Source organism: Halichoeres trimaculatus, unplaced genomic scaffold, assembly GCF_033239565.1.
Source record: "Halichoeres trimaculatus isolate MK-OKI-2021-1 unplaced genomic scaffold, fHalTri1.1 fHalTri1_scaffold_2, whole genome shotgun sequence".
NCBI lineage: Eukaryota > Metazoa > Chordata > Actinopteri > Labriformes > Labridae > Halichoeres > Halichoeres trimaculatus.
In genome coordinates this window covers 21,676,553-21,693,812 of record NW_027437180.1, presented here as the reverse complement: position 1 = coordinate 21,693,812, position 17,260 = coordinate 21,676,553, and the positions used below count along the sequence as shown (strand labels likewise).

General features: G+C 38.0%; 1 protein-coding gene across 1 annotated transcript in view; it reads right to left on the bottom strand.

Moving 5' to 3' along the window:
* The window catches only part of mad1l1 (mitotic arrest deficient 1 like 1), a 70,978-nt gene extending 61,103 nt beyond the window's left edge, over positions 1-9,875 (bottom strand). Inside the window, exons 1-9 of the mRNA XM_074663141.1 lie at positions 9,722-9,875; positions 8,379-8,537; positions 8,152-8,292; positions 7,415-7,594; positions 7,205-7,329; positions 6,435-6,516; positions 5,283-5,413; positions 4,212-4,326; positions 2,200-2,261 (exon numbers count right to left, since the gene is read on the bottom strand). Of these exons, the coding sequence (XP_074519242.1) occupies positions 2,200-2,261; positions 4,212-4,326; positions 5,283-5,413; positions 6,435-6,516; positions 7,205-7,329; positions 7,415-7,594; positions 8,152-8,292; positions 8,379-8,522 (980 nt within the window). The 5' untranslated portion in view covers positions 8,523-8,537; positions 9,722-9,875. The remainder of the gene's footprint in view (positions 1-2,199; positions 2,262-4,211; positions 4,327-5,282; positions 5,414-6,434; positions 6,517-7,204; positions 7,330-7,414; positions 7,595-8,151; positions 8,293-8,378; positions 8,538-9,721) is intronic.
* Positions 9,876-17,260: the final 7,385 nt, after the last annotated feature.

Sequence of the window (17,260 nt, the reverse complement as noted above, 5' to 3'; positions counted from 1 at the left end):
GCAGCAGTTTTAATAAATTGGCATTTCTTGTTCACCTAGTAGCACGGTAAGTCTCTTGATCAAATACTTACTTTATTATCTTAGACAAAATTATTCAGCTCAAGGATGACGCGAGTATAGAGTTAACTCACATTTTATAGCTTCTATCTCTGCCCTTGCAAACACTAAAATGCACCAACTGGCCTCAAGTCCCCCATCCGCTGGAAATGAATCTGTTATAGAGAAACAATTTCCAAACTTCCTCCCTGAGCATTTCCATCATCTGTCCCTTCAACGTTGCTCCAAGTAACAACACGATTTGATGAAAATATTTTTGGACAGTTTCTGTCAATCTTATTTTAATTGTCAACCACATGGGTACACACATAAACAGGCACAATATTATCAGACTGTGCAACAGAAGGAAAGAAAATAAACACCAGCAAGCAGCCAACTGCTGGCAGAGTGGCGCTGCGGCTGTGACGCTCATCTTCTCCTCCAGGCAGTCATATTGATTGTTGTTGTGGAGAGTAAAGATCTGTCCAAAAAAGTTATTTTTGTCCAGCAAAATAAGACAAAAAGCTAGTAGGAAACAATAACCTTTGCTGCAAGAGACAGAACCCTTCACAACAGGTCCAATGTGTTTACTCCTCATTAACAACTGCAGCACAACCTGTTCTTTTCACACCACTAATGACCACCCTCAACTGGGTAGCAAGAGAGGACCATTATGTAAAGTCAAGCAAAACACTGTATGAAGTACCAACAGCTTGCAGTCATGAGACACAGATAATAGGCCAGAAATATTAGCAAATCAATACAAACACACACAAGCATGCAAAACACTGCAGTCATTATGAGATTTATTATACTAAAGGTAAGGGAAGCTGACAAACACACACACAACTCTGAGAGATTCTCCCACACTATGAAGTCATGGTCATGATATCACATTCATGTGAAATCTGCTCTTAAAAAATCTAAAAATGTTTAAATATACAAATCACGATTCTGTTTCTCATTTTTAAAAATGATTTCTTCATTTTGTCATAAAATAGAACTACCCCACGACTAAAAATTTTTAGCACAATACAAATTATGAGATAATGACTGCCTAACAGCCCATAAAGCAATCATGATGTGCTGTTAAAGCATAAAGTCAATACTCATTTTCAAGTGAGAAGAATGGGGGTGAACAGATCACTGAATGAAACACTCCTCCTTGTACATTTGCCTCTACATCACAGGACCAAGTCAGGAAACAGAACCCCCGCAATTAAGTCAGGCCCATTTAGTTCACAGTAAAAACAGCTTGAAGGAGTTTCTAACCGTTGATTTGCAAGCTGCGTTAACCTTTAGTTTTGATCAGTATGAGCCTCACTCGTATGGCTGCCCTTTAAAAACCGTATGTGCAACGCAGCTCTCTTTTTTTCCCAGCAACAGCACTCGGGCAGCCAATCACATAGCAGCCCAGACACCTGAATTTGGAAGAGGGTTTTAAATTTTCAACTCCAGGATGGCAGCAGCGCCTGATGTAAAATCTTCAGAAAAATGATGGACAGCCAAACCCAATAATTGTATAAATTAAACTCCAGCTGGTATTACATTTCTTATGATCCTCCCAGGGCTTTTAATAACTGTAAATTGAACAAATGCTATCAGCTGCCATAGTACATTACATAAGACCCAAAACCCTCCATGAGCCAAAATGACATTTTATAATTTTTAAAGTATGTCTACCTTTTTCTTGTTGCCCTGCAGTAAGACAAGGTGGATGCATTGCGAGGATGTGTCCTGTTTAACAATCAGCTAACATCTCAGCCTGAGCTAATGATAGTGACAATGGTCTGTGCGTGTGTGTGTGTGTGTATGCATGTTTGTATGTATGTTTGTGTGCATACATACATTGAACAGACAAGGCTGTAGTGTTCATGGTCCGTCAAATCTGCACTGAGAAACATGCAATCATCCTCTCCTTATCATATTTGACTGGATACATGGGGAAACACTCAAACCACACAAATAAGCACATACAAACAAATGAACACACACAGGCACATATACACAAAGCTGTGCAAGATGCCGAAATCAATCTGCAGTGATGATGCACATTTCTCTGGTGTAACAACAGCTTCATCTAGTGGCATTTATGTATACTGCATGACAATACTGATTCTATTGTAAAAGCAAGTTTCAGTTGTCTATCTCGCGCTGACTGACCTGATGTTGAGTCCAGTAGATTGTCCAAGGTTTTCCCAGGCTTGGAGCTTCTCTGCCAACCTCTGAGAGTAAAAGAAACCGAAGTTCAAACATTTGAGCATGTGCAAACTGCATACACACACACAAACACACACAGGGATTTCTTGGAATGTATTAACAAAATGCGGCAAAATTCTTAAGGCTGTGTGAACAAAGTGCATTTTTACAGTCTAATAACTGTGATATGGTTGGTAAATAAAGTGTCAAATAAGAATACGCCAGTGGAGGTAAAGGACAAGCTATTAAACCTGATAACATTTATCAGCCAGTGGCAGCTATTGATAAGGAGCTGGCAAATGAAAGGGGAGGGGGGTTGCTGGGTAGAGTGGAGAGAAGTAAGAGTTCAGGTAGCTCAAGGGAAAAGATGATAATACACTCAATCAGAAGAAAAGTTTACTCGAAGAGTTCGGGAATGCAATACAGTGCAGAAATCAATGCTGCCATTGCCCCACTGGGACTTTGAGGGTGGTCACCCAGTTCATGAAATGTTGTATTTTCTAATCTTTTTCTTCTGTAAAAACATTATATCTTTCCATTGTTCTGAAATTACATACATGCATTTTTGTGACTGACTATCATTAGAAAATGAACAGTATAGGAAAACAAAGTGTGTTAAAGTGATAGCTTTATTAATGTTTAAATTTTGTTTGTCTAAAAATACAATATGTCAGTTTGTTCTTCTGTTTCTATGTTTGTCTTTACTTGTGATTGGTTGTTACCAAGAGGAGACTATCATTACCAAAATTAAAATTATAAGAAAATCAAAACACTAATAAATCTTTAGACTCCTGTTTTTAAAACTTACTTAATTAAACCTCTGCTAGGCAACACTGCCATTACTGACCAAATGCCTTTGGAGCCATCTGCTTTTCAACTGTGTATAGAACAGCAGCACACTGTCATCTAGTATTCTGAATTCAGACAGGGTTTAGTTTTTAAATGCATAATTATCTGGTTAACTTTGCGGAGAGTATCATAAGAAATTATCCCATGACCATGGTAGAAGACATTACAGGTTTTCAGAACATGTCTGGAACACGTACGAACAAACTAGGGCAGAACTATTTTGGAAAATAATCTAACTGCAATTTTTTTGGACCAAAATTGCGATTGCAATTTATTTTTTTACTGATCACAAGTTGTCAGATTAACAAACCATACAGAATAAAGTAAACAAGGGGTCTGGCTCTACCAGCCACAATCATTCCACTATATCGATCTCTATAGCTCACAGAGGTTTTTGACAGAAAAACCTGCATATTGACTTTTGCTGGTTTTAAGGAACAACCAGTACAAGTTACTATATTCCCTCCATGTCAGTGTGCATAAAACTTTTTTTCTAATTCCAGCCTTTGCGATTTGAAAACTGCATTCTTTTACATTGCGATGTCAGTTTAAAATCGATAAATTGTTCAGCCCTAAAACAAACTCAGGTTTTGGAACAATATGAGAAGGGTTTCCCTGGCTCAGAAATTATGTGTAGGCTTCACACTACTATGAGTGGCTCAGCTCTGACCAAAGAGTTAAAAGCAGTATTTTTCCGAGTAAGGAAACCTGTTACATTGTTTTCAGAAAGTTATTAAGATGTTTCAGGTGGAGTAAGGTTATAATAACACATTTAAAGCAGGTGGGTATGAAAGAAATCAACTGGATCTGCACAGAGCCCACACCGGGACTTCACCGAGTTCTTTTGCTATGTAGGGATTTCAAACAATAGCTTTTAAGGTTTGTGGTTAAATGTGCAGGAATTCCTCAGAAACACCCTGAAACCTGTGGAAATGTCCACAGCTACAAATCTTTTAGAGGATGTCTCAAGATAAACTCCACATTATTTTACAACAAATCTGGATAGCGTGAGTACCATTAAGGTCTAATGTAAACAAGTTTTTAACCTTTGTAATTCAGTTTTATTTATGTCAATATTAGTAAAAGCAGAAATACCAATATGTTCCAGAGAGACAGGTGCAGTTTACCTCTTTCTCTAGCTCCATGTTGACCAAATCTTCCTTTGTTTTCTCCATCCTCTCCAGCTTCTTTCTCAGTCCCTCTACCTCCTCCTTTAACAGGCTGCAATTCTCTCTGCTTTCTCTGGATGGGGACAAGCCAAGAGAGCAAAGACAAAAAAGGGAAACACAAAATTTAACTTCAAAGCCTGTCTGATGTTGAACATAACACTTTTAATCCATGACTACAAGCACACTAAATCTGATTAGACAAAGTAGGATAACAACATCTCTTTTGTGAATATGCAAGTTAACAGGAAATTATGCAACAAATTGACACATATTGCATTAAGCTGATTACTTTAAAAGCCTAGCTTACATGACGTTTTCTCCCAAAGGATTAAAAAGAAACTACAGCAACAATGAATTAATCTTCTCACTTAAGATGTTACCACTATAATCAGAGACACTTTGCTTTGATACAACTTGACGGATATCACTGTTCCAATGTTGCATCTTTAACATGTGCATCATTCAGTTAATAAAAATAAATAGTCATAAATACATGCAGACAAGTTCCTGCAATGTAAAGTTATAAGGATGTACTTATTATGGAATGAAACTAAAGCAAGTTTCAATTCTGAACCCAAGATTCTGAAACAAGAACACTGAAAACAGCTTGGAGTAAATTAGTTGAATGAAAAAATACTGATTTCCTGATATTTGTTTCACTTGCCCTGCTGGACTGCAGAATGATGCGTTATTACTTTCCTCCTCCCTTAAATGTTCACTGTGATTGACTTCAGTGAGACTTTATTCAGAGTGGTTTAACATACCTGAACTCATTTGTGTCTAGCTTGGAAGTTTACCATAACTTTGTCCTCTAGTTTCTAAATGGTAGTATGACTCAGACTTAGAGAGTTAAAAAAAAACCAATGAGGGATCAATAAAACATATATTATCATGTCTCAGATACACTTCAGGTCCTGAAGGGGTCTCACTAGACTGTGGTCTTACACACAAAAGTCAGACTTTTTTATAAAAGGGGTTGAAGACTGGAACCCTTCAGAGAATGACACAAACTTTAAAACAGTATTTGACCTGAGGAAGGCATTGTCCTCTCTGAGGCGTTTTAGCTCCTTCTCCAGGCCTGGCACTTTGGCTACCTCTGACTTCACAGTCTTTACAATGGCAATGTCTTGCTCCTGAAGGGCCAGACGCCTCTCCAACTCCTGCCAGCAGAAAAGAAAGAGAGAAATCAGCCAGAGAAAAATCAGCTCTGTGCGCCAGTTGCAGTGCAAAAGCATGGGGTGTCTTTTAGCACGACAATAATACATTACCCAATCACACACACGAAAAAAAAAAACAAAAAAACAGTCAGACAAAATATTTGTCGAACTTAAAGCAATTAAAAAGCTAACAAAGAAGGAAAGAAGTGTTTTTTCAATCAAAAATCCATTCATACAAATCAAATAAAAAAAGTATTTGTATAGCAATAAGACTAATATCAGAATATTCTACCAACAAGTCTGAACCATTTTTTAACTCTAGGGATGTTTGTTTCTTTTCATCTCTGACATCTCTATTAAGTGCAGTCATTTTTGTACTTTCCTTGTTGGTAGCTCTTTTCAAGGGCACTGTCATCTGTATTTCTTTGCTTGTAATTAAATGGGGGGTGACAGCCATCAGAAGGAAAATGAAAAGATGGTCAATCATGCATAAGGCTGTCTCAGTTATGATTTAGCGGTTACATACTGCTAAATCACACAAGTGACAAGCCAACCATAGCAGAACACATTTCTTCTTTAGCCTTTTAAGCTTTTCTGCTTTTGTAAAAAGCTTCAGAATGTTAAATAGGTCAAAACTGGGGTACAGGCTATACTTTTCTCACATTTTGATTGCTTTAGTGCTAAGGAATTCATATCACAGTTTTCTTAGGAGAATCAGTGACAACTGCTCCACAACAAAAAAACACAAAAGGTCTGCTCCAGTTAGGCTGTTTCAACTTTAAAAAATAATGAGTATCAAGAAACAAACTTTTTTTCTTTCTGAGCAACAAGTTTCAGTGCAGTTACAGGGACCAGTTCCAGCATAACAACAAGTGAAGGGCCTTGTTGTCAGTTACATGTATTTTCTATCATAAAACTTTAGTAAAAAAAATGAATCCTTCACAAAATCAACACCTTGGTACTAATACTTGTACAGAACCGTTTGGTCACCCTTAGTAACTGTAGTCCACTGTGGTCAAAATACCTTGATCTTGATGACGTGATCAGAGCAGGAGGACTGGGCAGCTTGCAGACTTTGGCACAGCTGAGAGACTTCCTGGTACTTTCTACAAATAATATCAAACAGATAAAACTGTACAATCAGCATTTATCCCATGCAATAAAGCACACAAAATTATTTGCATGAAATAGTGTTTAGTATACCGCAAAAAAAGAGGCATGAATACAACAATCTGTTTAAAATTACATTACATAATGTAAAAAAAATTATAAAAAAATGTGTTGGGTGGAAATAGTGTAGTTTAAATAGTAATAATCAGAGAATAACAGCCTCGCTTCTCATCCTCCCTCATGCTTGGAGAACGGGAAGGTTGCATCTTGTTCTTCTAGGACTGATAAAGGATATCTTTATGATACATACCTCTTTTATCACTTCTGATCAGAATTATCAAACTTTAAATTTAATCAGGAATTTTGCCATACGAAGTGGCACTGCCCACCCAACTTACCCAGGTTCATGAATTATTATAAACTTATTGACTGTACTTCTTTTTTCATTTTAAGAAAGTGTTTTTATACCAAAAATCTATAGTTTGGTATAATATCAATGCAGATTAAAATGTGCCTCAGGATATGTTACTGTATCGGCGGTTTAGGATTATACTGTAAACTCAAAAGTACAACAAGTAAAAAAAAAAAAAAAAACTTACTTGTCTAAATGTAAGAATTTAAGTATTGGCTAGTGTTGAATAATTTGCAGTGTAGTAGGATCAATGTGAGTTTGTGTGTGTGTACCTGCGTTGTAAATCCAATTGCTCCTGCAGTTCTTGATTTTCCAGATTTTGAGAAGAAATTGTCAAATCTTTGTTCTGAATCCTCTGCTTCAGCTCTCTGATCTCATCTTTGCAGGAACTGATGGTCTGGAAGACATGCAGACATGAATAACCACAATGGAATAGAAGCAAGATGAGTAACAGTGCAGTAAAAGTAAGCAACTGTGTGTACCTGATTAGCACTATTCAGCCGAGTATCTCTCTCCTCCAGTTTCCTATTCAGACCATCCAGGTTAGTACGGAGTGACCGATTAGTTTCCATCTGCTCAGATAGGTCCTTGACAGTGTCTTTTTCTCTGTCCTCCAACTTTTTCAATCTTCCAAGGAGGCCCTGGTTCTTGTCAACCTCATGCTGTAACATCAAAGGGTCGAATATTACAAATCTAAATTGAATATTCGTTCATTCAAGGTTTTGTGGGTAGCAGAACCCCAGAAAAAATCTTCTTTGAAGCCACTTGGTTGGATTTGTTCTCGCTATGTATTAAAATTTCTTTCTGTAATCAGTAAGAACTGCCTTTGAAGACCAGAACTGTCCAAAGTTTATATCTGACAAGTCTTCTATAAATAACTCAATACAGAGATTATAAAGGGAATTATTCAGTTGATACTTGCTCAGCAAAACCGATACAAAAATATATTTGGAATCTCATGTGTTTTAGCTAAAATCTGAATTTTTTTCTCCAGAAAAATGGAATGCGTTGGATAAATTTTCTCTTAGTAAATGGCACAGAACTTGAATATGGACAGGCTTTGAAAGGTATTTTTCTAGCTCAACTCATAAATAGAGGGTGTTAAAACAGGCAGTTGAACTATAAGTGTAAGGAATTAAATCAACTGGATTACTCTTCAGCTGTTCATAATCATATATTCACAATGATCATGGAGTGTGTAAGTACTTGTGACCATTACCTCCAAGTCTCTTGCACTGTCAGAAGCAGCTTTCTCCAGCTCAAATCGAGCTCGCTTGTGACTCAGCTCCATCTGCTTCTTCTCCTGGTCTAACTGGAGATAGCGATTCTGAGAGTGAACCCTCTCTGCTGCTTCCAACAACTACACACAAGGACAAATCAGTGTAAAGGTCCCATTTCAATGTAATCATCACACAGCGCACTGCGATGATGTTGGTTTCTGTTTACCTCCATGCTGCGTTTGTACTGAGTCTGCAGGTTTCCAGTCCCTGCTGAGTGCTCTGACAGTCGCTGTGGAGGTTCAGTGCAGCTTATGAAGGAGTTGAAGGACTTTAAGGTTGTTAACACAGTGGTGTCGTCTTCTAAATCCATGTCTCCGGTGTTGGACTGCACAATTTGAAAAGTGAGAGCAAGATGATCTTGGTAACTAACACAAGACACAGTTAATGTACAACTTTGTACAGTTTCAAACTCTGTTCTCTTTCAAAAACTGAAATTTACCACCAAGAAAATGATACTGTTCATACAAATTTGATTTTTTCATTTTTTTTTTTACATTTCACAGGTTTGGGAGAAAAAAAAACGTTGTTTTTTTCTATCTTTTAAAAATGAGTTCTTGTATTACTTTTGACAATGTTGTTGTAGGATTACTTTCTTTTATCCTTTTCTCTAACTTTTGTTTTTCCTATATTCTAATATTTAAGAATTTAAACTAATCAAGAATTTTAAATGAGCAAAATTGTGTATATTTGTTTAAAATAAGTGTCTTAAATAAAATTTAGGGAAAATAATTATCAAGCTTTGGGAATACCATATACTTTTAAATGGTCTTACTTTTAAAAAAGGGCAAAATGATGGAAGAAGTCATGCCCCAAGAGGTTAGGTAACCAGTGCTCTACTTTATACCACACTTCGTGTAATCTTTAATATGCGAGTCAAATAGAAATAAAACATTTTAAAACAATTCAATTGGACATTTTTAGATGCTGACTTAAGATCTCTACCCTCTGTTATGTAATGAGCTATATCACAAAGTCTGCTGAAGTCTTTGACAAATGTCAGTCATGTGAAGTTAATAAAACGCAAAACAGTCAAACAGAGAGACAACATCCATCTATGTAGCATCACGATTCATGGAGCACGAATATTTTTTGCCGGGCAATGTTCACCAGCTTCGCTTCTGAAAATGCCACTGTCTTGCATGAAAATTTAAGACGTGAAAGCTGCAACAGTCGCAGACATAACATAGCTGCCTTGCACACTAATTCAAACACAACACCAAAAGTTCAAGCTAGCCGGCAAACCGTGAATACAAGGCAGAACCTAGTGCTACAGTAAATGTATTCTGGCTATTGTTCATCCCTGGCTCTGTTTGAGTATTAGTTTATTACTGTTTCTGTGTTACTCCTCAACACTTCTGTGTCACCACAGACGTTTGACACAATGCTAACTTTGATCTGAGGTGTTCATAAAAAAAGGGCTGTTCGGAGACTGCTGCGCAGCGAATTATAACGGAAAACCACGAGACATCTGCTTATTTTAAACATCAACTCGGAATAAAATTCCCTCACCTTGGTGTTGACTTGTTTACGAAGAAGAGAAGGTTATTTGCAGGAAGTTTATCTTTGCTCTGCTAACGTGTTAGCTGCACACACTACACACTCCAGAAATCCCTCCAGTTTAGCTCGAATGTTATGCGCGTAGTACCGCGCGACTATTATACTTATCGCGAGAGTCTCAGCAGCAGCAGGAGGGTTTCATTCATGTGAAGCAGGGGCTGAATCACGGAGTTAATGAGAAGTTTCACATTTAAGCCGCAACTCTGTTGCAAGTTAATTTAAGCCTGTTATTTAGAAGCTATACATCACATTTTCACAACAGTAAGCGGATAGGATAAAAAAAAAAATCAATGCCTAAAAGATTACCTTCAGCTTTTTCATCTCGATTTTTTTAAGCTTTAGATTTGTGTGTAAAACTTGGTAAACACTGCTGCTCAGTTTTTAGTTAGTCATGTACTTTCTAAAAAAATGATTCATATTTATTTGTATACATGTTTAAATACATGTATAGGTAAGGCAACAAATGTTGCCTTGTTTAGGGGGGTGCACATTAAAAAAATAAAAATAAAAAACACTTGAATATTCCTCAGGATCAATAAGTAAAATCTATCTATCTATCTATCTATCTATCTATCTATCTATCTATCTATCTATCTATCTATCTATCTATCTATCTATCTATCTTTCTTTCTTTCTTTCTATCTATCGATCTATATCTATCTATCTATCTATCTATCTATCTATCTATCTATCTATCTATCTATCTATCTATCTATCTATCTATCTATCTATCTTTCTTTCTTTCTTTCTTTCAAAAGTGCACTGTGAAACAAAGGGAGCCATTTGAAGACTACATAATAGTGAAATACTAAACAAATACTAGAGGCTAAAATGTAGGTGCTTTGTTTGTCCAACAGAGGGCAGCACTGCAACGGACAACAAATAGCTATTGCCAGCTCTTCTGTATTGAAATTCACAAGCAGTTACTCAAAGTAAACCAATTCATGTGGACATTTTACCCACAAAATACATGGATGTAGCGGTAATAGAATGTATTGAGTTTAAACTAGCACTGATGGCAGATTTCAAACCAGGTAAGGGCCCAATTCTCAGCACACAAGTAGGCTGTAGGCATCTCTGACCACAACAAACAACTCATAATGTTGCACCTTGTGTGAATTTAAACTAGCATTGAGCAACCAAGGATACCAAACCTTGAAAACCGATCATTTTTCATTTTCATCCACTTTGATGCAACTTTTAGTTGATTCCTCAATAGTAATTTTGTCCATTACTTAACCTGAAAGCAACAGGGTTGCACCTATGGATTAATCCTGTGGTTCAGTTTAAATACAGAGAACACGTTTTTAAACACACACAGTATATGTATTTGGATGTTTGAAGCAAATGAAATACTGTGCTTATCTATATGAATTTGTATAAAATGTGGAAAGCCTCATGAATATTCTACAAGTGCCTCACCTGTAAGATGACAGTAATAAACACTGAGCCAGTACTTCAGTAAAGAGTGGTAAAATGGACTGCACTTATGCAGGGCCTGTATAGTCTTTTATCCCCCCAAGAGCACTCAGTGCTTTTAGAAGCATTGCACCACTATAGTATGCCCCCTGTCACACACATTAATGCTACCATATTCATCTTTCCCGAACAAAGTCTCCTCGTCTAAAAAATTGTGGCATCCCCCAGAGGAGAATCCATGGGCCATTACTATTTTCTTTTATTAACTAATGACTTACTTTATGTTTTCAAAAATGTAGTGCTGCTCTTTATGCAGATGACACTTCTTTGTATTTTTTTTTTTTTTTTTTTTTTTTTAGTTCAAATGAATCAAGGAAGCACTTTAATCTGAAACTAGCAGACATGGCGTATTGGATTAATGAAAACAGACTTGTCTTAAATAGCCCCCCCAAAAAAAAGTATACATCAGTGAACTTGGTATGCATGCCAGCCTCTCCCTGGAAGTTAAGAGGTTGGCATGAAACCTGGTGAATTGTGTGTACTCACAAATTAAGTTTGTGAGAGATCAACATACTTGACTTTCAGTCAATTTAGGGTTGAAGCTAGGATCCAGACCTGATGCAGAGTGCAGATCTGTAATGCCATCACAATTTAGATTTATCACAGATGAATCCCTTGCAAAGACAACTTTCAAAAAACATTAATGACTCTGATATTAATGAACTGAGGTGAATAACTGATTGATTGTGATGTGATGTAATTCAATGCTGTAGAACAATTAACTTTCATATTTTCATGGTATTCTAACTTATTTTCAGTGTCTAATCTGATTTATTCACACAAAAGTTCACACATGAGTGTTTTCAGCAGCTGTTTGGGGGGTCATGGACTGCAGAAACTGGAAATCATAACTGTTCATACTCTGACAGGACAGGTAGTTTTATCTCTGAGCCACAAACATCCCAGTAGTCATCAAAAATATGTTCACAGCATTTAATTGTCCTGCTGTTTATAGGGAGTACTTGCGCCACCTCATCAGCTTTCGGCTCAGTGGGTGTGAAAAGCTGAGAGATGGGTAAGATGCAGACAACATAGCAACACTTTCATATCTTGGGCTTTAACTGAGCATCAGACCCAGAGTGCTTCACAGCATCAGCAGGTTAAATTACTAAATTGCCACATCAAGTTCCCAGAGGAGAGCAGCTGCTTAGCAGGTAAGATAAGATGCCTTCTCTGTCCTTTTTTTCTTTTTTCCTTTTTTTCTTTCTTTTTAATTTTTAAGAAAAGTGCTGGAAAACATGAAATAACAGCTTGAGGGAGCATTTGTGGGAAGCTTTTTAAGTCTTGGGTGAGATCCAAGAGGGAGTGAGTGGTGGGGTGTGAATTTGTCTGAAAAGGTCAGACAGAAAACATGTCCTCCTCAGAGTGACGCAAGGGCTCCCGTTTGCTCTGTCACTGTCTCTTCCTCTCCCATCCTCTCACCCCTGTAAGGACTCTGCTTCTGCCCACTGTCCTCAGCTGCCTTGCTCTCCCCCTGCCTTCTTGGACCTCCTATCTCCCTCTCTCACAATCTAACAACACTTTTATCCTCACTGTCTTTCTGTATCCATCAAAGTCTGAGTCAGTTTTCCCCCTCTCTCGTGGGTATCCTGTCTCCTTGCTCTACCTGCCCTCTCTTTTCTAAGCAGACAGCAGTGATTGCTATGAGAGATGATGTACACCAACATAAAAATACACAGTGGATGCACATAAGTCTGAGTGCTCACACGGATACACAATGTGAAGTAGATCAGCAGAAGTGCCTGCAGATGTGCTCCTCATTGCCATCTGTTGTGAAACATGTGAAGCAGTACATAGCACAAATATAAATAATCCAGTTTTATATACACTGTAAAGGCTCAGGTGGGTGTCATCCAAAAAAAAATCTCATTACATTGTAAGCCTGTGTAAGCCTGTGTAGCAATGTGAACTTTTTATTTTCATTGGGGGGGGGGGTTAATGACTGACATCCAAGCCACCATTAAACATGCTTTTAGCTTCCCCAGCCATCTAAAGCGCCATAGAAAAATCATGTAGTTTATAATTACTGCAGACTGTTCAGCTATTACCCATTTTAACCGCTTCAGTGCATTTGAGTTGGGTTTTATATCCAGAGACACATACTCTTAGTCTTACAGTCAAAAAATGGCTCAGGGTCCTCTTTTTATTAAATTTACCTTTTTCATTGTTGTTAATCTATTAATACTGAAAGGGAAAAAAATATCTTCTTTGCTAAACTTAAAACTAAAGGTAGAAGTTTTAAAGTGGACTTACATGTTATTTCACAAAACTGCTGCATTTCTACCTGATTTTTCATTATAAACTTTATAGACAATAAGTTCAAATTTGTCTGATCAGTAAACTTAAATCCCATATTTGTGTTTTATTGATTGATTGATTGATTGATTGATTGATTGATTGATTGATTGATTGATTGATTGATTGATTGATTGATTGATTGATTGCCTCATTTATCATTCATTGACTCATTCATTCATTTCCCATAAAGTTGCCAATAGCTAGTGTATTAATTCATGGTAAGCTCAGCCCTCTGTTTAGAGAACACCGGTGGAAATAACCCAAAGGTATTGCATCCACAGTACAGCGAGGTTAACTGCCATGAATTTTAGCCCAGTTCACAAAACTCCAGGCAAAGCTCAATTCTTAGTGTAAGTATATGATTTACTGGGGGATTTTTCTGTTTTGTACTTTTCTGTCAGGAAGCCTATTTGTTCCTGGCTTCTCTTGAATCCCACACATATGTTTTAACACACCTGTAACACTTCTCACCATATTTGGTCTTTCCTGTATGAAATTCATGCTGTGCATTTCTCTGTTTTTCCGTGCTCTACTTTGCAGTTGAAAAGCTGGAGGCCCCTTTGGGTACATGAAGGAGAACACACTTCCTGGATTATCTCGAGACACACATGAAGAGTTCATTCACATGGCTCTCTGTATTATGAATGTTGATATATGGATATGAATGATATGGATATGGATATGGATATGGATATGGATATGGATATGGATATGAATCTGGTCTGGATATATTATGGATTTATTGTGCTTTGCAGAAAGTCCTCTCACACTCCTGAAAGAGGCAAATAGCAAGCTTACAGCCAGCCCGTGCTGCTGAAAATCAGGCTTTCGCTCTAAATCTGCCTTAATACGGTTGTAAAGAGAAGTTGGCTCTATCTAAGCAATTATCAGCCGTGAAGTTATTGACCAGGGAAGGCTGAATCTGTGAAAACCTCTCCAACTTTACGGTGGTCAGAGTAATAAATGATAAAAGCCCTGTGCTATATAATGTTCTTTATAAACGTCACTTGTTTGTGTGAAAAACTGTCAGCTGATGAGTCTTTATATTTAAGGCCCAGAGCAAAATGAGAAACCACGAATCTTGTTCTACATTGTGTACTCCACTGCTTGTGTTTGTGAATTCAAACAGTTACAGGAGTGTACAGCATGAATTTTGCCAATAGACTGTTATTTAATAGAGTGTAGTGGATATAGTATCCTCGTTGTCACCTCTCTGTTTCTGAAGCAGATTTTTTAAGCAAATCGGCTATAGCCAACATATTGGAAGTGACACAAGCTTCAGGTCTCTACACTAACAGTTATGGGGTGCCCGTCAGTCATGTGACCTGAGCTGTGCATCTGATTGGACAAACTTGCAATCTGAATACCCTTTTAACTGCTGAGTTAGAAAAGAATTCACCCTCAGTGCAGTGTGTGCTGATAGTGAAATTAAGGATTCAGACAGGAGATGTTTCTTTTAACCAGGCTGCAAATAGGTTAATTTCTGCTGTGAATATGGCTTTTTTGACTTGGTGTGTATGTGACTGGTACTTCCAGAGCCAGTCTCAAGCTGACACTTGAGAAACAGCAGGTTCCGCATTGCCTCATATTTTTCGACTGGAGGTTTCCGCTTGATTTTGACAGGTAAGGCTCACAGCAGTGTTGCAGTAGATTCTTTAATGTCCATCTGCTTACACATACAGTGTAGTCTCAAAAATGAAACATTGGTTTGTCAGAGTTTTTTTTCTCTATCACTGAAATTTTATTAGCTCTTCTTAGAAAAAGAGAGGGAGAGAGCAGTGGAATAGATAAGGAAAAGGAAAATAGAAAGGAAAATTTTATGGAAAAAATACTTGTGTTTGGTTGACAGGCAACTTGCCACAGGTTCACCCTGAGTCAGCTTAGATTTGTACTATCCAGAGTTTGAGGACAAGATGTTTTCAAGCTGCAGGAAGAAAGAAAACTGCCTGCTGTGTGAGAACCGAAATTCACCAAATCAGTACACACACAGAGGGCCATACCCAGGTCACAAAGGCACAATATGTTGCCTCAGTAACTAGTCTAACTGTATATCTACAGGGTCAAGAAAGCGGACAACTAGGAGGGAAAACGATTTCTAAGAGGAGCAGAATGTTCAAGATCAGTCCATAAAGTGGATAGAAAGGAGACATGGAATAAAGGAAGACATAAATTGGGGACAGTGAGAAGAAAATTAAAGAAAAAGAGCGAAGAGAGGGAGAGAAAACAATGTTAGAGATCAGATGAGGCAAAGGTTAAGGAGAGGAATCAATAAAGTAGTGATTTTATACTCTTCTAATGAAGGAGGACAAAGTCGATAGCTGATTCAGGCTTCCTGTCTTCCTCCATGCCTCAGGGAATACTTTAACAATGTTAGTGTACGGGTGACGTCCATGCTCACATGCACACCTACACACACCTCCTCGCACACACAATCACACAGCAAGAGGAAGGCGAAGTTACACAATGATACAAAAATAAACCTTGATCCGGGGAGAAATTAAAAATAAATCACCCTTACTAATTAAAAATGAGCAGTCAGTCAAGCAGAGCAAATGTGGAGGAGACATGGGTGTCATGTGATATTCTGAAATCTGCACCCTGGGGTTCTCCAACACCAAAAATATCTTAAGTGCAGAACATGTGATAGAACTATGATCGTTTTTTATCTGCATCAGAAGGAGATTCATGTAAATATATACAACAGATAAAAAGGAGTGATTTATTAAAAGTGTGACATTCAACACAACCCTGTCAGTGTTGAATTGTATTTTCAGAGCATTAGATTCTCAGGAACTGCAGTTAATCAGCTGAGCTTTTCATCTCATCCTAACACAACAACATCCCTTTGGGAGTCCAATTCTGAAGGATAGGACTTTATGAATGTGTGTGTGTGTGTGTGTGTGTGTGTGTGTGTGTGTGTGTGTGTGTGTGTGTGTGTGTGTGTGTGTGTGTGTGTGTGTGTGTGTGTGTGTGTGTGTGTGTCCACATGTGAGTCACTAGCTGGAATAGATGTCTTATCTGTGGGGTGGCTTGACTGACACATGAAAATAAGATACATCAAGGCCGTGCTGCAGGTGAGAGGGATACACGGGATGAAAGGGAGCAGAATAACAATATAAAGAGACACACAGTGTGAGGAAAAAGGAGGAGGGGTGAAGGCAGGGTCAAGAACGTGCAGCAGAGACAAAGGGAAAAATAAAGGAGGTAAGGAGGAACAGAAGAAGTGCCATGGAGTGAGTGTGACATGGGAAAAAGAGAAGATCCAACAATAAGATGAGCAGCGAACAGAAATTATTTCTGTGTGAGGTGGTGGTGTATGTGTTGGGAATGTGCTGGGCTGTTTGTGCAGGCCTGCTTATATTGGATTTTAAAGGCTGATAGAAATCCCAATATATACAGAGTCAATAATAGATGGTATCATCATCTGTAACCCTGGAGTAACAAAGTTCTTGAGGTTAGCACCTTTCCACATAGAAACCAACAACAATCATTCTGATCAGTGGCGGACTGGGACTGAAAAACAGCCCTGGACTTTAACGCGTCCTCACCGGCCGTTCATACACTGACATGAAACACCCCCCCCCCCCCCCCCCCCCCCCCCCATCGTTGACTTGTAGTCAAGACCGCCTTAGCAGAGACCAAGACACTACCAAGACCAGAAGGTAACGAGACCAAGACAAGACCAAGACTCAGTCAAACCAAGACCATAAAAAA